The sequence below is a fragment of the Pocillopora verrucosa genome, chromosome 12 (assembly GCF_036669915.1).
Source record: "Pocillopora verrucosa isolate sample1 chromosome 12, ASM3666991v2, whole genome shotgun sequence".
Taxonomy (NCBI): Eukaryota; Metazoa; Cnidaria; class Anthozoa; order Scleractinia; family Pocilloporidae; genus Pocillopora; species Pocillopora verrucosa.
Window position 1 is genome coordinate 3,424,318 of NC_089323.1, and position 21,089 is coordinate 3,445,406.

The window sequence follows — 21,089 nt, forward strand, 5'->3', positions numbered from 1 at the left end:
TTGGTCAAAAATTTATCAGAAAGCAAAAATTGCCTGAGGTTGCCAAATATAAAAAGTTGCTCCAAAGACCAAAAGTTGCCGTGCGAAATCTACCAACTGAGCTAACAAGCCAACTGGGAGCTGGTCATTTTGTTGGTTCGTAATAAATCCGTAAGGTGATGATGAATAAATGAACCAACAAAATAACCAGCTCTCATACACTTGGCTTTTTGTTGCAATTGATAAAGCACCGCACTGGTATCGCAGAGGTCTTGGGTTCAACATCCGTGCAGGCCTGAATTTTTTTTTCTGGCTTTGTGTTAGGGCCTGTTTGCATGGAGGTGGGGGACTCCAGGTAGGTGAGGTAACCCGCCTAGCCGTGGTCGAAAAATAAAACGCGTTTACATGCAATCTTACAACCCCGGGGTGCTGGGGTGAGGTTTCTTGAGGTTGTTGTTGCACTTGCAATTAAGGAGTTTGAGCAGAGGCGTCCCAAGCTCACATCTCGAAAAGGACGAAAGATTAATTCTCGTACACATATGTATTTATTCATGAAAGCGTCACGCGTTGTGTTACGCGGTGTTTGGTTTCGCGTGAAACCTTTGACTTAATACGTTATACGGAATAGTTTGGGAAACCAAATATGGTCGATTTACAATTCTAAATATTCCGAAATGTGAACATTTTACACTCCTTGTGTATTCGTTGCGGTTTCTGGTGATTTCTGCCATGAAACGGTTAGGAAATGTACAAAGTTTTAAAACATACATGTTTCGCTTTTGAGCTTTTTGCCCTGAACCGCGACCCCGGCTAGGCGGGTTACCCCACCTTGACAAATTGTCACCCCGGCTGACAGGGTTACCCAACCTGGAAGATCGGGCAACCCGCCATGGCCGGTCACCCCACCCAGCATGTAAACATGTTCAAAATGAAATAAGTATAGGAAATCGTATGAACGCGAGTGCATTTCGTGATTTATGGGCACGAGTGATGTTTTGAAAGTTCTCAAAATTGCACGAGCCGTAGGCGAGTGCAATTTGAGAACTTTCAAAACATCACGAGTGACCATAAATCACGAAATGCACGAGCAGGTTCATACAATTTTTTATTTATTATATTCTCGATTTTTTTATAATTTGGTGTTCAAATTTGGCGCTTCCCCGGTGTTTCCATGGCAACTTCTCCGTATTGCACTCTATAACCTCTATTGCACTCTATAACCTATTTATGCATTCATCATTGACCAATCAGAAACGCGATATTTTGTTGAGTATAAAATAAGAAATTATATGGACAGGCGGGTTACCTTACTTAGGCGGGTTACCTCACCTACCTGGGGTCCCCCACCTCCATGCAAACAGGCCCTTAGAAGTAGTTTCCTAACACTCGTCGTTCAGTTGACTGTTTCTTGTATTCCCTCTTTTATTACGTAAGTTAATACAACGGCGACTAGCTCTGGTGTAACAAAGAAAAGTGTGGGTCACCGCTTATAAAGGTGACGCTTACTGAGCTGTCAATCTCTAACCTTCGTCATGCTTTTAGATATATGAAATTCATATATTTGCACTGCGGTGAAGAGATGAAATTAAGAGATCCTCGCGGCTAAGAACACTACTGAAACAAGTGGTTGAAAATAGGACCTGAAAAAAATTCAGGCCCGTACGGGATTTGAATCCATGACCTCTGCGATACCGGTGCAGCGCTCTATCAACTGAGCTAACAAGCCAACTGGGAGATGGTTAATGTGTTGGGTCCAAATTATTTACACTTAACCAGCGAATCACGCTAAGCTACGCAGAGCGGAGTGTTCGCATACTAAGTAGGTACCTTCACGATGTTTACGCTTTACAAAATGACTTTCTACCTTAAATTTCTTAGTCTTACGGTCAAGTTCGGGCGAAACAAAATCAAGATTGGTAATAAAAAAATTATAATAAACTTACTGACAGAATTAAAATCGAAGTTGAGGAGATATCCTGAGAGAAAATAATCCTCGAAGACTGTCACATAACGACAGAATAAACAGAAAATTCGGAGAAGAAAGGGCGTACCCAAGGCACCGCCCCAAAAGAGCTACGTGCTATTCATATAAACTACCTGATCATAAATTCAGTGCGGAAGATGAAAAACACTACCTGTCTACACCTTAAGACACCTCTAAGAAAAAGAGGTGTCGATCGTGCTAAGTAATACCTGTAAGATAAGACCGCCAAAAGGAATAAGAAATGATCTACTGGCTTACTATAATTTTTATTGAATGGCTTATACTAATATATTATTTCCATTTATTTTCACGTTCAAACGAGTCAAAAATCACCTATAGTGAAAATTCTTGCTAGATGCCACTTTTGTCTTTCAACACTTTTTTTCACCACTGCTCAAGTAATGTTCATTACTGCGAAGATCATGTGCATGTTCTTTTTGTCAGTTAATTTTGTCTGTTTTTCTATCAGATACATGAATTTGATAGTTACCTGTTACCTTCCTTGCAAAAATATATGACAAGAGTGGAAAAGGCTTTCTTTCGGCTTTTTAAGTTTCTCCTCTTCATCAGTAATATTAAGATGTCTTTTTTTATTTTATTTTATTATTTTTTTTAATAAAGAAGCCTCGTAAGAAAGCTTTGAATCGTGAACAAGCGGAGTTAGGTAAAGGTTCTTCGACTTAAGCTTACCATGAATAAATTGATAAAGTTATAAATTTATGTCATGGACGATAGAATTTAATTATTTCCAGTACTAGTTATGAAGAAGGAAAACTATACCACAACAAAAATATATGCGCCTATTAAAAAATTTCCGAGTAAACAGCTTGCATAAATATACAAAACATTTGCAATACACCTTGCTGAACGTCAAATCAAGACAGACCGCGATTTACATTGACATGAGTCTGAGATATTTTGTACAGAAACGCTCATCAATTTTTTTTTTAGTCCAAACTGATGCAAATGAGATGTTTTTGAAAGTTCTTATCAAGATAAAAAGGGAAAGTTAGTTCGTGAAAGCCGAACTATATTACATTATTTCACTAACCACATATAAACTTAAAACGAAACAAAAACACGCGGCTTTGAGTGAAATCATAACTTTAAAACATGAAAATGATATGTTTGACCACAAAATAATAAACAGTCATGATGATGTGTCATATCAAAGGTGGAAATGTCGCGGAAATGTCTGTTAAAGTTCATTACTTGTAAAATACCGTATGACTATCTCAAATTTTCATCTAAGTAATCCCTAGCATTATGAGAAAGAAAATTGTTTTGTAAAGCCAAAAATCACCTCGGTTGGCGCAAGCCAGCGAGGCGTTTACACGAAAAGGTTTTCTAATAGGAAGTGTACAGGAAAAAATTAGTGTTATTTACACTGCTAGTGAAAATTTGTCGAAGGAAGCTTTACTTTACTTGCCCAGTTATTTACTTCAGAAAAATTCGTCGTTGATAAATTTTTCCTTGGCTGGTGTAAATGCTAAGTTTTAACATGTAACTTTACTGACTTAAGAGGAAAGAGAACTTTGCCAGAAAAAAGTTGTTTTATTTTTATTTATACCGAAGAAGGCGTTAAAAACTTGTGATGCAAACTTTTTCCTAAGGAAACGTTTGTCCGAAATATCGAAAGAATTCATCAGGGAACTCTTGCCAAGAAACATATTTGGGAAGAATTATTAACAATAATTTTCCAGTTTAGTGGAAAGGGCCTTAATTTCGAAGTGCTAAATTTTCACCTCTTAATCCGCTTATGCGCCAAATTGCAGTCTTATGTGCCATCGAAGTTTTTGTCCGTTTTCTTCTTTACTCATGATAAACACAATTGAAGAGATGAGTTTTATTCAAAATAAAATGTTTGTATTCTGGTGGCTTGCTGTGAAATTAAATTAGGCAGTGGCTCAACTCTGGCGATTAACATTGTGATATACACAAGCTCGCAATAATCTTCCACTGAAAAAAAAATATTGACATCTTTGGAATCACTTGGCATTTCTGATCAAACTTTGAACACACTCATCAGGTTCGCATTAGGTTTTCAGTGGGAGTGCGGTGAATAATTCTTAATTCTGACTGCCGGACATGCATCAGTTTAGTTTATTTGAAACTGCTCCAGGAAATGCTTTCGCGAATGCTTTTTAAGTCTCGACAGCCAAACAGTTTGACAGCATGCACAAGTTTGGAAAATTTGTCCACTAAAAAGTCAAAACAACTATTGGAATCGCTTGAAATGTCTAGACCAAAAACATCTGATACTCTTAGGAAGTTTGAAAGAATTATTTAGTGGAAATCATATGAAAATTTCTGACTGCATTTAAACGGGCACTCAGTCCATGTGGGATCTTGTGTCCTGCCCCCGGGCATTGAGCCGCGGGGGCAGGGCATTAGATAATTATATCATCGTGAGAGAGACAAGATCATAACAGCTACCAGCTGGCGGTTTGGCGCAATTCGTAAACACCGAATACAGAATGATTTAATTTATGATAATAATTTATCAAGCTTGGGGGCAGCTTTGACAAGGTTTCTTTAGTGTGTGGAACGGTAAAACGTCCTTCTGAAACTAAAATAATGTTTGCTGGAGTCCTAATGTTACCTTGGATGTTATCTGCTATTTTAATTTCAAGGAAAGGTGAGTCTATAGGTTGTTCAATAGTAGTAACCATTAGCAAAAAGTTTATGAGGAAGAATAAATTTTGTCTGCTTATTTTTCCAATGTTGGGAACCTTGAAAAACATTGCATAACCATAATACCTCTTTGAAACTGTAACACTATGGCGTTAAAACACACGTAGTCCATAAAATGCCGTAAATATTCAGCAAAGAGCGTTTGATCATTTTCTGTTATCTCCAGTCGCGTTGATACTGGACAGAAATGAAAGTATTTTCGAGAAGATCAGTTCATTCGGTATTCATTCGAAGCATTTATCAAAGAAAAAAAAAACAACTACATATTAACTGATGAGAATCTTCCGAAACTGTTTAAATTTTTGCTGATATAATGTGATCACCACTAGAGTCGGGGTTGCCTTCGTTGTTTTTTAGCTAGTTTAAATTTAATATCAACAATAACATTATTTCATCTTTTTCCTTTGACATTTCTTAAATACCCTTTGCATTTGCAACTATATTTTGAGCTAAACAGGAAAAAAAATTACGATTTTTTTGCCTCAATGACAATAGTGCCTGATAAGATTTTGTTAAACTTAAATGAATGATACCTGCGTGATACAAGCATCTAAAAGCAATTTGCAAAAATTCAACATAAACTTAACTAAAGGCAACCTTTATTTCCATAAAACCTGTTTTTATCTCAGTGCATGACGTGGTTAAGAAGAAACTATTAAAATTTGGAAAGTAAAAATTCACCATTCTGTTATTAGTTGAACACGTCGAAACAAAACCGATGTAATCGGCATTGCATATGACGCACGAAGATTGTAACGTAAAAATATACTTAATCGTGCATTATAAATGATAGAGCAGATCTTGAAAATGGGCATTTTTACATCTGGTGATTACTTTAGGATGATGGCAATAAATCATGTTGAAACCATTAATGGCATCATTTTCACTTATTAATTAAGCACTTAGTTTCAATCTCTGACTTCTCGCCTAGTGTGGAAGCAGATGTATTGCTATCAAAACGACTGAAATACTCTCTCAGCGTGAAAAACGCTCTATTCAATGCGGATATGCTTCCTAGCTTTCCTTTGAATAGTCCATCTTTCATTTCAATTATCTCATAGCCAGCCAGGTGTTACTTAGGTTACAAATATATTTTGACGCTGAACTTTCGAGAAGATTAAAAAGTTCCCTTAAATTAGAATCAACTTATTCTTCAGCCGATGTGGCGAAGTCAAAGCGACTGATTAGCAGGTTTTTCAATGGGTATTTTTATTCATTATTTTAAACTCAAATCAATGAATCTCTATTTACGCATCTTTAAGAACCAAAGCATCTTAAAACTCAAAGAGGACATGCTGTGTACAGCATGCAAATAAAGACAAAACACGTAGAAACATGAATAGACCCTGCATAATGGATCTAAAACATTCTTTACCTATAAATTGTCTTCAAAGACAAAAAACATCGACATAGTATCGCATAAATGTGCTATTTTCAATTTCAATTTGGTATTTATTTCAGTGATGTATTTTTAAGATGACGCAGGGCCACAGGATTTTCAGTATCTCTATTTATTTCAAGTGTTGCCCTCTATTATTACAGCGTTTTAATATCAGCATGATCATTATTATAATAATAATATTATTGCTACTATCATTAAAATCATGAAAATTACAATTTCCTCGACTGTGATTGGTTTTAAAAACTCCCATTTTCCACTAATTCACTTGCCAAGTTGTTATCAGACAGTTCAATGAGCCAATCACATTCAAAACTGTAGCTTAAATCAACCAATCACAACCTTGGTATTAATCGCCGTGGAAACAGTGTACGGACTCCTCAGACTCTTAGACTCTCTCAGACTCACGCCTCCTTTGTCAGTCTTTTAATGCAATTTTTCCTTTTTTCCCCCTAACTTAGTCATTCTTCTTTTCTCGGAAATTGTAATTTTTATGATTAATAATATACATGAAAAAATTACTCAGCTCTGATTGGTTAAGATAAATGCAGTTTGCAGGTAATTGAATCCAGAATAGGGTCAATTCAGTGCAAAGAAGTAACAAAACCAGACATTCTGATTGGTCAATAAGAAAAGAAACTCACTGATAGCCAATCAAATGCGAGCCTTGGATGTGGCAACATTTGGATACGCTAAAAATTGGCGAGCGAAACAATGGCCGGCGTTTTTAAGTAGGTTTTAGTTTCACCACTGTAACAACAATACAGCAGCTGAAAAACAGCTCTAACAACGAAAACATTGTAAAAAGCACTGCTTTTTGGTTGCACAAATTGCACGAGCCCATAGGGCGAGTGCAATTTCGTTAGTCTTGTAAAAATTTACTCGTGCTTATTTATTCCAAATTGCACTCGGAATCATGCGAATTGGTAATAAAACTTCGTGTCCTAAAGAAAGATGTTTTTCGTCTTGTCACGAGCGTGGAACAAAGAAAAAATTCCGAGTCCCCATGAGGAATCGAATCTCATACCTTCGAATTCCGCTGTGGCTTAGTATCGCATCAATCTACTCACCGTAAAGTGAAATGGTTTAGCGTGACCCCAAATGGTTTAGTACAAACTGGAATGGTTTAGTGTTACAGCAGTTGGTTGACGCCGTAACCGCCAAAAATACAATAGTGAAATAGACAAGTCAAGCTTGAAATGGAACAGTCTTTAGTTTTTAGGCGTCCTTTAGTTGTAGTTTCGTCGTCTTAAAACAACGAATCGCTTTATCACGTTTCCTAGCTATGGTTCCGACTGTCTCGACTTTAAATGTGCCGTTGCGTAAAATGATGCACTTTATCAATATTTTGTCATTTCTATTGTTTCAGATTCTTATTTTATCTTGAGGTAGTAAAATGGAGAATTCTTATGATGGTCACGCGTAACCATGGTAAGAATTTTCCATTTAAAGTACAGCAGTTTTCACTATAAACCATTTATAACTATGTAGTTTTTAACTATATAGTTTTAAACAGTTTTTAGGCGCCCTTTAGATGTAGTTTTGTCGTCTTAAAACAATGAATCGCTTTATCACGTTTATTAGCAGTGGTTCTGACAGTCTAGACTGTAAGTGCGCTGTCGCGTAAAGTGATGCATTTTATCTGTATTTTCGTCATTCCTTTTGTTTCAGATTCTGATTTTATCTTGAGGTGTAACCATGATAATAATTCTCCATTTAAAGAACAGCAGTTTTCACTGTAAGAAACTAAAAAGAACAAAAAAAATAATTTGAAACTGGCTGATAGCAATTTGAACTCCCAACATGGTTAAGCCGCAACTATTAGGAATTTTACGATCTCAAGATAAAATCTCTAATAGTTGCGGCTTAATTTAGCCTGTTTTAAAAACTATAAAAATAGACAGTTAGGCCGGACTGCATATGGCTACTGATATAGCAAAATTTTTCTGTAGCATTGTAAAGAACCAGGGGTTGTATGATGATAAGGTAGCGTTGCAGAAGATTTGTCTCGCATGCAAAAACGCATCCCACATACTTATGAAAGCCCTGTTCCACAAGAGAAAGATGATTCAAGAATATAGTGGATAATTAACACTCAACTACTTATATTCCGTGTAACATTCGAAGCGATTCAAAGAAGTCGTCACTAGGCGTTGGACGACCGAAGATGTTCCGAAACAAACAAAAGCCAAGAGCGAGGAATATCGGGTAAAACTCGGTAGACTTCGTTGTGGATGGAGAGGTCGTTCGTATTCTATTGTTACCATCACTAACTCATTCAACAGGACAGCAACATGGCTTCGCCTCCATAGGAGGCAGTAGCCGTAACAATTGGAGATTAACTGAAAAATATCTGGTTTGAAACGATAGTAAATACGTTTTTGTGAAATGTAAGCTTAAGCTTACTTTCATTTTCACTAACTGATTATTAAGTTACTGAATGTTCAGCAGCTCGATGAAAACGGTTTCATACGAAATACTTATTTACTTACTAATGTTGCGGGAAGATGATGAGGGTATAAATTTATTCGCTAACAAGCGAAAATAGGCAAACATAAAAAATGATTGTTACCGGAATAAGGCTCGCTGAGTCAAGAAGACGAGGCCACAGAAATAATTCTTCCTGTGTTGAAGGTCGAGTGGACGGCGTGGCGAATACCTCGTTACCGCGATCGTTCTGGCGAATTTCGCGCCAAATTCGATGTGAATGACGTAAGGGTTGTGACGTAAGACCTCACATAGACTGTTCCATTTCAAGCTTGACGTATCCACTTTGGCAGTTACAGCGTAAACTAACTGCTGTAACACTAAAACCATTTTGGTTTAACTAAACTTTTTGTCGTCACGCTAAACCATTTGGGGTCACGCTAAACCATTTCACTTTACGGTGAGTAGATTGATGCGATACTAAGCCACTGCAGCTTACGATTAACCATTTGCCGATAACTTAAGCCATTTCACCAATGGTGACGTGTCCATTTGTATTTTAAATACTGAAATCTTCTGAGATAAGATAGACCGTTCTCCAAAATACAATTAGACCATTTCTGTTTATTACAAATCATTAATTATGCCTGTATTTTTGGCGGTGACGGCCGCCCATAACTATTGTCGTTCGAATATATTTTGTCCAGTTATAAACTGATAAAAAAGAGGTCATATAAAGTAAAAAAAAAAAAATTTATAAACTCACTGCATGGTCTTAAATGTACTCGCCAAACGTGGCTGATTAAGTGCGGGGCAAAAGTTAAATCAAAACCGTCAGCTTCATGTTGAAATGATAAAAATGAAAATATTACCTGTTTTAACCTAGGGTTAAATTTTATTTCGGCTTCATCAAAATACTCAGTATTCTTCGATGCAGGCACTTTAAAAATGGTTTTTAAGGTATGGTAATTGCTTTTTAGACGTAGTTGATTTTGGGATAGGTGCGCAAGCGCGGAGAGGAAATAGTAAAGCAGTGATATAAAGAACCAGGAGCCCATCGGCTCATGATAGTACTATATAGTTCACCCTCCCGATGTAACATCACTTGATTGTTGAGATTTACGGGATTGTCGGGACTTTCGGGATTATCGGGATTGTCAGGATTGGCGGGATTGTAGGGATTGACGGGATTGTAAGGATTAACGGGATTATCAGGATTGTCGGGATTGTCAGGATTATCGGGATTGTCGGGATAATCGGGATCGTCGGGATTGTAGGGATTGTCGGGATTGTAGGGATTGTCGGGATTGTAGGGATTGTCGGGAATGTCGGGATTGTCGGTCTTACCTTCTTAACAAAATTTTTAGAAAAAATCCACAAAATAAAAATGAGTAACCAGGGCTAAACATGATAAAAAAAAATTACAATTATTTTCTGGTTAAATATTCTCAACACATATGACTCCATGATACAGCCGTTGATTAAATGCTGGGAACTCGCAAATGTATTAAAAATTAATGATAAAGAAGCCAAGGGTGAAAATTTTGAATAAAAATGCGCTGTGAAGGTGATAAAAACCAGGATTACAGAGTCAGTAGTTATTTTTCAAAAAAAAAGATTTAATATTGCTTAAGCGGTGGTTGAAGTAGTGTCTGTTCTGTTAGTCAGGCAGAGTGCCATCACCCTCTAGTTTTTTCCTACGGCAATCACCTTCTTCAAGCACTTTTGGGTTTTAGAACTCAGAGGCGTGATTGTTTATCTAGGAATGATTGGAAATTTTAAATCCTTCATAGTAATTTTTAAATTGCTTCTTGTTTTCGAGTACTGAGAAATTCACTCGTTTCTACAATATCTCCGGAGTTTTTGACGTTTTCGCAAGGGTCAAGATTCTCATTTTGAACTTGGTAATCCAATATTTCAAAAGTGCTCTCTGCAAGAGCTTCCGTGATGCTTTGTTTATACAGATTTTCAGGTTAACGGCAAATTTTTCATGTTTTAAAAATAGAGTCGCATTATTTGACGACAAGACCTTTAGGCGGTCCTAAATGTATCTAGGCCCTACAATTTAAAATTGCGTCATAAATTCTATTTTTACTGTAATTAGCTTTCCAAACAGGAGAGTGCCCTACAAGCTAAGGCCTGTGTGTGACGTAAATTTCTACAACTTAAGTAGACTAATTTGATTTGAAAACATTCTAACTATAAAATCCATCGTTATTTTAATGTGTTTCTGAGTTCATGATAAATCCGTGTTATTTAGTCACCTCTGCAAAACCATTTTTACAGTTCAGTATATTGTTTATGGCATTTTTCTTGATATTTCGCAAATTATCACTACGCATTATACAACATTATTAAGCTGTCACCAAAAAAAAATGTTAAAAATAGAACATCTTTTGCATACAAAATTACTCTTTGAAATCTCAAACCTGCTTTACCTAACACATTCATCGTATTTTTTCTTAAATGTTTTTAGTCACTTTGGTGCATGATTTCCCAAAGAGTCTCCATGGCGCCATAAAAAGGCTCTTAAAGTTCACCACAACATTGTCAATATTTTTAAGATCAACTCTTGCATTTTGTATCTTCGCGGTTTCCGCACGAACAAAATTGCCATCGCATCTGTGACAATTATATTCTCATTCTTTTGTTTTTTCTGCCAGCTTGTTGCAGTCGAGCATTCTCTTCTTCAAATTTTCAATTTCCGTCTCGATGTTGTCCATATCTTGATGTAGCCCCCGTACCTCGCTCACCACATCCCTTAGTCCGGCTTCCAAAGTTCCAATTGTAGAGGAAATTTCACTTTCGTCGAAATTGTCCTCGCATTGTTGAACAATGTGTTGAAATTCACTTCGCTTTGTCATGATTCTGGTCTCTGATGATGCCATTTTGTCCAGGAGACATAAAACTAAACTTACTCACTTGGTGTTTAAGTCGAATGATTGAGAGGGTCAAATGAAGCTGTCAACAAAACACGTCGTGTTATGTTATCGTGTAACTTCCGGTCAACGTAGTTCCGGTCAAGTGCAAAACTGCTATCTCGATCATTGTGAATTAAATCTTCAATCTGTCGTTGCTTCCCCTTTTAAAAATGATTTTTCACATTATACTTTCTGTTTTTAGTGGCTTTTTTTTTGGTAACGTGTACGTTCTAGATAATGTGTGATTAATTCAAGCAATGTGTAGGTATTAAAAATAATAAAAGACCGCAATGTGCCCATAATTTACATTTCGTGTCAAGAAATAATGACATGCAAGTCAACACCTTTTATAATGCAAACGAAGTCTATTTTCATTCGCGTAAATTTTAGGGATAATCATCATGAACTACGCATGTCTGCTATCACCAGTTCATCCTAAAGGCCCGTCTGAGTTTTAGCTCTCTAGCTCATTCTAGTTTTCAAAACTATTTTTGCTGGTTCTATCGTTATTATTTTGAGTGCGAGCTGTATGGCGGCCCAACTAATGACTTGCGGTCACGTTCAGAACCACAGGCTGCCATCGAACGTGACTCAGACAGCTTCACTTAATTAAAGAGGGCAGTTTTTACGTCGACTGGATTTATAAATGTTAATTGCGTTTGGGATGAAGCATTTCTCCCACTCAACTGCGGTGAGGATTGACTCACTCAAATTTCTCAATTGGCAAGGTTCGTGAGGATTTAACTTAGAACAAACTTCCATACTTTGAACAACCCTCGCGCAATAGTAATCATAGTTACCATAGTTACGCAGCAGGAAGATAGGATGCTTTCCAAGAGAGGGACTAGGACAGCTGTTCTTTTGACCTCGAAGACTTAATTGAAACCATTCAGAGAGAATGGTCTGCTTTGAAGGTGTATTCGAGCAAAATAAACCCACACAAAGGAGCCTGCCTCAACAATAGACGCAAATCACAGTGCAGTGGAACCAAGCAAGGCAAAGCGCTTAATTGCGACATCTTGGTTTTGCACCTAACATGTTAGTAGCCTGTTCTACACGTTCAGATAGTGGAGGGAGTGTTAGAGCCGGGTGGGGGGGGGGGGGGGGGTTTGGGTCGGGTCGCGTAATAAACGGTAGTTAAAGCGTTGAAATGGAAGAAATGCACTGTTATATAAGAGCGGACATGTTAGAGAAACGATCAGATAAAGAGTTCGATTCTCTATACAATCTAAAGCTAACAAACAGCAAGTCTGTTTTCAAGATTTTAACAACTAGTTTGAATAACTGATAAAAAAGGTAATCTTACAGATCATTGTTGACACAATGAATCAGGAGCTATGTGGTTGTTCACTGACACGGTTTCGCTGATCGCAATTTCAGTCAAATCTTTTTTCAATATCCACAGATTGCGTGACTGCAACTCTTGGTACACCTGAGCAAAGATTACGTCACAACCTATCACAGGACTACCATCCTACTGTGCGGCCTGTGCTCACACCCAATGACATCATTAATATCACTTTTTCGTTCCGCTTTAGCAGGATCGTTTCACTGGTAAGGGAGAGTTCTTCCGCTTTGACGAAGATAAATTTATTTAGAAGTCCATTCTGCGATAGTAGTTATTCACGAAATGATGGAAGAGCCAGAAAGGTTCCCAAACCTGGCCTGGAACATGCCAATTTTCTTCAACCCCCTTGACCCCTCAGAGTGACTGCCATCTCATTTCTCCTTACAATATTGCCTCTGAGTAAAAATTATAGGTCGTGTACTTCAATTTCCCTCAAATTAAAAAAAAAAAAAAAAAAAAAACCTAGGGAATTGACATTGGCCCACTCTCTGAATATCCATGTCTACCTAATCACAAATGAAATATGAAATAAAAGAAAATAAAGGTATAAGTTCTTCCTATTTTTTCCGTTCCTTTTCATTTTAGGACATAAAAAATCAGGTTCTTACTACAGACGCTTGGATTGTTCAGGTATGTTTCCATAGTCTCTTAATAGTAAATTATTACACCAACACAGGCATGAAAAGTGACGGAAATTGACTTTGAGAGGGGAGAGAAGGCAAAAGGAGATGGTATGACCTAAAGAAAGAGATGAACAATGGGTACTAGCGAAATGAAAGGGAGGATAAGGGGGAAGCGAGTAAGCTGGGAATGAGAGGGGAAACGAACGAAAGGGAAGTTGGAATTGAATGAAGAAAGGGTAAAAGAAATATGAGGGACGAAGAAAAGGCGGCGAATCTTAGAAAAAACAAAAAAAAGAAAACTAAAAAAAAAAACAAAACCGAGCAATAGATCAAACCAAACAAAATCAAGACAAACCAAATAAAACACAAAACAGGCTCTTCAAATTTAAAACTAGTCTTATCCAGAAGTTTTCCTCACTTCTGACACCTTCGTAGATAAGCTTTGATTAAAAATCGAACTCAATTAAACCTGTAAGGAAAGCGTATCCTTACCCAATACTCCGCAAAGAGACGGCACTGAAAAACTTTCCTCTGTCTTTTTCATGACAGTCGTGGAAAAATCCTTACTTAAAGTGGGATGAATCTGCTTACGAAGGGTTACATACACTGCAAATGTCACCTCATGATGTTTGGGTCCCGGACACAGTTCTTTACAACAAGTAAGAAGTTAATGCTCATACTACTACTGGTATAACTAGAATTCGTTCCTTCTTTCCTAATTCCGTAAACAGGCTCCGGTTGAAAGGTTCTAAAAGCGAATCCGTGTGGGACACATCACTTATTGAATAAAGAGGAATAGGCGTGGCCTTGTTCCCTCCCCAACCCACCCCCCTCCTCACCCATTTCCATTTCTTTATTGGAAATGAAGAAGAAGAGGAATACCCAGGTAACAGTGTACGTGGTTGCAAGCAGCTTATACCGCAATGTCAAATTTTAAAAAACAGGATTGTCAGTTTGCTTGGAAATGACAAAAGAAAAAAAAACGGTGTCGCAAAATGCAGCAGACAGCACGTACCAAAGTGTTTTCAAATTCATTCCTTACGGGACTGTGATACGCAATTAGCATCTTTGACATAGGCTGACGCAAAATGATTACCTTTGTTTTTTAAAGCCCAAGTTACTTCCAAATTGTGGAAATAAATGATCCCACTCTTATTCTTATTTCCTTTTAATCAGTGCTGATGAAGATGTAACGCTGTCAGGGTTCAAAGAAAAGTTCAAGACATACGTCATGGTTTACAGCGATGGAACCAATAAATGGATGTCTCCTGCGACATTTAAAAGCTCCTGTGACATGAGAGTAAAATTTTACCCGTTTGACAATCAGGAATGTAAATTAACGTTTGGTTCATGGACATATGACAGCAGGTTACTGAGAATGATCAATCCAGCTGGAAAATATTCACATTCAGGTTGGTTGGAGTAATGAAATAATCAGTACGTTATGGGGATGCAAGAAGCGCAAATGATGCAGCGGTGAGTTACTCGCCTCTTACCGCTGTGGCCTGGGTTCCATTCCCAGACCTGTCATTACATGTGGGATGAGTTTGAGTTGTAGTCCTCCAGTAGTAAGAAGTCTGGGTACGAGTCTGAATGGAACTCCCCGCAGTTAACTGTTTTACTTTATTTTTCTTGTCAGAAAAGTTTATTGAGAGTGGGGACTGGACTCTGGAGGATGTGATAATAGAAACTGTCGATGAAGATTTCGACTGCTGCGACTATCCGTTCTCTAATATCATCTATTCGTTCCATTTTCGGCGCAAAACTTTGTATCATATACTGTACCAGATCCTGCCTTGTGTGGTGATAATTCTCCTTGTAATACTGAACTTTATCATCCCTCCCGATAGTGGCGAGAGAATCAGCTTTTGTATCACCATATTGCTCTCTATGAGTGTGTATCTCCTGATTTTGGCCGATTCTTTGCCGGAAACATCCGATGATGTAGCGATTCTTGGGTTGTATTACATGTCGACTATATTTCTTATCGGGTTCAGCCTCGTGGGTACAGTCGTCGTGCTTCGGTGCCACTTCGCCGAGAGAAAACCTTCGGCGTCTCTAGTCAAGTTTGCAAAGTTTGTGCTCAGGCGAAACGAAAGAAAGAGAACAAGCAACACAGTGTTTGTAAGGTCAAAATCACCGTCACATCCTCAAGAAACAGAAGAGAATGAAGTAAAAAGGGCGGAAAACACACTAGGCGCTGACGAATCGGCATTGCAATACATTGTCAATACTATGAAGGAAAAGAGAGAACAGTGCGAATGGAAGGACTCTTGGAGAGAGATAGCAGAAGCGATGGATCGACTGCTTCTAGTTATTTTTCTCATCCTGGGTATCTCAACCACGATAGCAATTTGGATTCGAAAGCCTTGAGTTAAGAACTCCGGTCTTGTAATATGGATGGGACACTACCATATAAAGGACGAGGGCGAAAATCGCTAAACGATCTGATAGAAAGGCATCAGATTGTTAATTCAGATAGAATAAGAGAATTTCTTTTTCGTAGCTTAGTCCGACGGGCTATAAAAAGGTCATCTGTATGCAATAATTCCCTGTCGCGCGCTTAGAGGGACAGTTCTCAATCAGTTTGGGCGCGGCGGTGACCGTTTTGTTCATCTGTTTGTTTGTTTGTTTTTTGCAAATACCTTTCCATGTGAGACAAAGTAACTCGTGAAAGAGAAAATGCTCCTCACTGATGATAGTGGACCGTAGGCTTAAACCGTAAAATTGAATGTGGGCTTTCAAGTTTTTATTGCATGGTAAACTTGGGGCCACAGTTTAGACAGATGTGAGGTTATCAATGTAATCTGTTATCATCAGAACCGAAACTTAAATGGAAGACGCTAAAAATCGTCGCTACTTATGAAGCCAGGCTGAAGAAATCAATGCCAACTTTTCATTAAAAATTAAAACAACCTTATATCTAGCTTTTGCATATACCAAGTAAGAATCTCTCATCTTTGGTTTTTTTTCTGGTCTCTATGAAAAATTTCCTTCAACACCTTTCAGGCCGGTATAACTCCTTAAGAACTCAGTCAAGTCTTCCATGATCATCAAATCGATCTCTGCACCGTTTGCGAAATCAACGTGGATCGAGTGTATATGCCAGCTCTTCGGGATCTAAGTATGAATAAAAACAAAAAGCCACGTAGAAAAACGTCATTTTAAGGTAAAGCCAATAAAAAAACACACTGACCCCAGCTTGGACACGAATGAAACCCTGTGTTTTTACAATATTTTGTTAGTCGTGTTGTCTGTATTGGAACACAAACGAAAAACTGGATCATGTAAAGAACAATGCCTCTTTCCAGTAAAGAATGAGACTGAAAAGCATGCGTAAACGGATTCATGGAGAAAACTCACTCAGACGCAGAATTGAAGTAGCAAAACGCCCTGATACAACATTTCACAAACAAGCACAGTCCAAATCGTTTCTTGACACAAGTCTCGCAATTGAATCAATTTTTCATAGGAAATTATCTTTGTGAAAATTCTACAAACTTGTTGAAGCAGACGCTCAACCTAATTCTTGTATGCACTTTCAAACTGCAAAGTTTAATAACTTATGCATTGCAACTGTTTCCTTGGGAGAGAGATAAAAACGCAATAATAGTAGTACGAGAATGTAACTTGAAAAAACTATGTCGCATGCTGAACTTATCCTGAGAGTAGAACACCTAGAAATGGATTACTCGTTATAGAGGCCTCGTTTCAACAAAGTAGCAGTCAGACAAGAAGCTATGAACTGTGGAAGTAAGGTGAGGCATTTTTTATCGAGAATTTGACTACATTTTTAGCTCCTAAGAGCGGTCGTAAATATTCTCAAACAAACTTTCATAGTTTCGCCATGACACTTATTACGCAAAATGATCATCTCACAGCTGGAGCTTGGGCCACCTGTGGCAGTATCGGCCGGCTGGTGTCTGGGTAGCTCAGGTTCGCATCCCGTCAACACCTGGGAGTTTTTAGGTTTCATTTTCTAGCAATTTCTTCAATTGCGGTTCACCTGTCAACAACCAATTGCTGTCATACACAATTTGAGACATGATTTATTACTTATATTTATGAAAAATTAGGAAGAACTCTGAGTCAACCTAAAAATAAGTAGTTATAGTTTCTGACAAGAGCAGCTTAGACATCAAAGCGATTGTTTCATCCTTTAAAATCGATGATGTTTGTTGTGCGAGTGGGAGAATAGAATATGAAATTTTGTGCGGGTGTGGGGTGGGTGGGGTGGGTGGGGTGGGTGGGTGGGGGGTCTGAGGTGACATTGTCGTTATGCCTGCGTTAGCACCCAGTTGCTGATCGGACCTGTCACTGATGCAAATTTTAAAAAATTCAATCTCTCTCTCTTTCCTTTTCTTTTTCGCATTTTACGCTTCTTGTGGTTCCAAACTTATGATCAGAAAATCTAAATCACATTTAAAGGGGAAAAGCCCACAATAAAGCGTCTACTGTATCATGTCGAAAACTGTGACGATAGTTTTTCGCTCGCTAACTGGAAAACTGAATGAAAAATGAATATTTCCTATGTGGTTTTATCAATAAACAACCTTTGTTGCATCATAAATTCAACTTTGAACTTTGCGTTAATCTAAACTGGAGATGACGCCTTAAAAATGTTGTGTCTTCTTTCAACTGAAGCAGAAGATGTCTGTTCTAATGTTGAATTATAAACAAATATCACAGTTGATTACGATATTGCGTCTCCAAGTAGAGAGTACGCGTCAAAAGCACCCGCTGTTGTTTTTTTTCATGAAAAGCGTATAACCGATGTCTAGTTTCTTTCCTAAATTTTCTCATAGTTTTGATCAACTAGTAACAGGACTTTGTGTCGTCTAATTCTCCGTAATTATATTCGTAATTAATAAATTGGACTCCCGCTTCGCGGTCGTCCAAATTTGTAAACGTAATCACTTGTATGATTACAGACCGAATTAGACTCCTCTCAGTCCTAGTACCATTTATTATTACACCTTCCCCTGGTCTCTGAAGTTAGGACCTTTTGCAAACCATGACGGCGACAGAAACGAGGACTTGGCAAAACAAAAGATCTAATGAGCAGAACAATAGCTCAGCACGTGCGTTTTAAAACTGTATACATTTCTTAATTTTCTTCTGAAAAATAATAACGTGAAATCATCAAAATTTGCGTGGTTCGAGAAAAGACACCCCGACGGCAAATTATTTAAGTTTCCACTTGGAACTCAACGCCGCTATCATACGTTATGCTGAAGTTAACTTGTGGCACCGCAAGAGATGGTGAACACTCCAGTCATTCATGAATTTCCAACAGAAAATATATAATCATTTTTAAATTGACGTCTTCCTTGGCGTTGCCGTCCTAACTGCTAAAGGTCCCTCGTAATCAAGACAGCGACTAACCGTCGATAGAAGTTTTCAAGGTCAGCTTAGAGATTATTGCTAGTTATTAAACGATTCTGAAGGCTATCGAAGTTATCACTTTGCAAAAATTTCCAGCCCCATGCGCCTCAAAAATTTTAATAGTAGTTACATTAATCCATCCGATGGTGAAAATAAAATGGCAGACGTAAACTTAAAAAATGACAAAGTGGTTTCATTCCGATAATTCTGCCACCCTCCGCACCTTATTTTGCCATACTTTACTTTAACCTGGATACCCCTGGGGTATTAAGTAAAACTACAGTAATGAAGTAGTAATTATTAGTTTTCATAGTTAGTTGAGAGATTATAGCTGTTTATCAAAAAAAATTGCAGTCATTTACTTTACACTAAAATGTCAATTCTCCTTGCTTATCAGATGAGTAGTACCATCACCTGATGTTGGTGATAATCACAATGTAATAAAGCATTTATATTCAGTGGGAGTATCGATTGTTCCCAGTTGGCACGTACACGGATTCCTTTCAGGTCGCTCGGACAGTCAAAAAATTCGGTAAGAATCCATATTTGTATGCTTAAAATTTATCTAGCCTTTTCTTGATAGATCAAGACGTAGGGCTATAATCTCAATTGATAAAAAATCTCTTAGCATTTCTTGTATTTAATTCTTGTTTTTAACTTGATTTTCGTTGTACCAACTCCTTTCCATCGAGTTTGCTTCAAACGTATTATTACTGGATGCTAATATTCCTTTCGAAGATTTGGTTGAAAGGGAGTCTTGGTTGTAAACTTTAGCTTGAAAATTATTCACTGGAGGTGCTTATTCAGTTAACATTTCGAAAATATTTAACGATTGCGTGCAAGTAGAGTACGAGCCACACCCAACTGCGGTCTGCAGAGGTGCTTTGTTCAACTTGAGTAGAGTGAAGGTCTGCAGAGTTGACGAGTACAGTGCTTAAAACATTGCATATAGCTCACGTTTTTTTAATATGCCGCAGTCCAGTCAATCTAAAAAAAAAATTACTCAACAAAAGCCTATTGATATCATTTAATCGCTTTCAACTCAGCTTAAAAGTCTGATAGAATATACGTGCTTTTCACTACGATAGGTTCTGCGAGTAATGGATTATGTCAAGCGAGAAGATGACACTCCAACAGAAACAATTCAACCTATAAACAATTCAACCTATAAACAATTCAAAATAACTCAACACCTTTGCGGTGGTATCTGATGTTGCGATGACAATCAAGGCCAAATAGCCCAAAAAAGCGCATATTATCTTAAATCATCCATGGAAACATACATGGGAAAAGAGATTCCTTGAAAAACTTAACGATATAATTCCAAAACTTAAAACCATATTGGCTACTAGTTTAAGCGAAAAACGCACATGGATGTAAGAATTCCCTGGAAAAAACAGCCTTGGTTAAAAAAAAAAAAATTAACAACAATGAATTGGATAATTATACAAAAAGGCAACTGCGTGTAATACAGTTTTTATAATACCTTTTTAATCATTAATTTCTAACCTGACTGTATTTTGCCCATAAATACAAGCCTCAATTGTAATCACAAGACACTTTTGTTAGGCAAAGAAGGGCTCATTAGGTCTTTCTATAAACAATAAACAATTTTGCCAAATTAAGGTGGCTCCCTAAACTATTTACGGATAAACCTCCTTTCAGATCCAAGAAAGCAGGTAAATTCATCGTTAAGTTTTCTCCTGAGAGATTTGCCTGTTTGGCTGAAGATATATTAAGATTAAACATCTCTTAAGGTATTTTAAAACTTTGAAAGGCGTTTAAAGTAACATGACGAGCTTTGCGCTGGAAAAAATTATGCAAATTAGCTGGCTGCACGTTCAACGTGCAGCCAGCTAATTTGCATAAGTAATTCAAGCCAAGGTTTGACGCCTCTCGGTGGCACTGAAAACTCCAGGACAGCCGATAATCGCCACAAGAAAGTAATAAAGCTCCCCTTGACTGAAATGGAAAAAACCGCAACTTCTAAACATTTTCCAGGTACAACACTACTTTTTTCGCCCATTATCCAGAAACAAAAGTCCAGAGAAATGCCTCCAAGAAACTAAGCGGGTCTAATTCGTAATAAACCAAGGGGCGGTGCGCTAAGCTTATTTTTTTCGTAGAAAAAATGCATGTCTTAAAGAAGACGACAGTCTGCATTAGGTCATTGTGAGCAAATTCACACTTGTGAATATGGTCTAACGCAACTACCGTGTAAGGATGGTAAAGAAGGGCTTAAATATATCCTAAGAGGGTATGGCTAAGAGAGATTGAAAAATTACCCTCAGGTATACACTACCAGAGTGGGTATAGAAGATATTAAAAA

General features: G+C 37.7%; 1 protein-coding gene across 1 annotated transcript; it reads left to right on the forward strand.

Annotated features, from left to right (window-relative positions):
• The first annotated feature begins 4,498 nt into the window (after window positions 1–4,498).
• Window positions 4,499–16,295, forward strand: LOC131783238 (neuronal acetylcholine receptor subunit alpha-6). Its single transcript, XM_059099967.2, has 6 exons — window positions 4,499–4,601; window positions 12,810–12,958; window positions 13,338–13,382; window positions 13,925–14,034; window positions 14,552–14,787; window positions 15,015–16,295. Exons 1-6 carry the CDS (start codon window positions 4,541–4,543, stop codon window positions 15,746–15,748), a joined length of 1,335 nt encoding a protein of 444 aa, XP_058955950.2. The 5' UTR covers window positions 4,499–4,540; the 3' UTR covers window positions 15,749–16,295.
• Window positions 16,296–21,089: the final 4,794 nt, after the last annotated feature.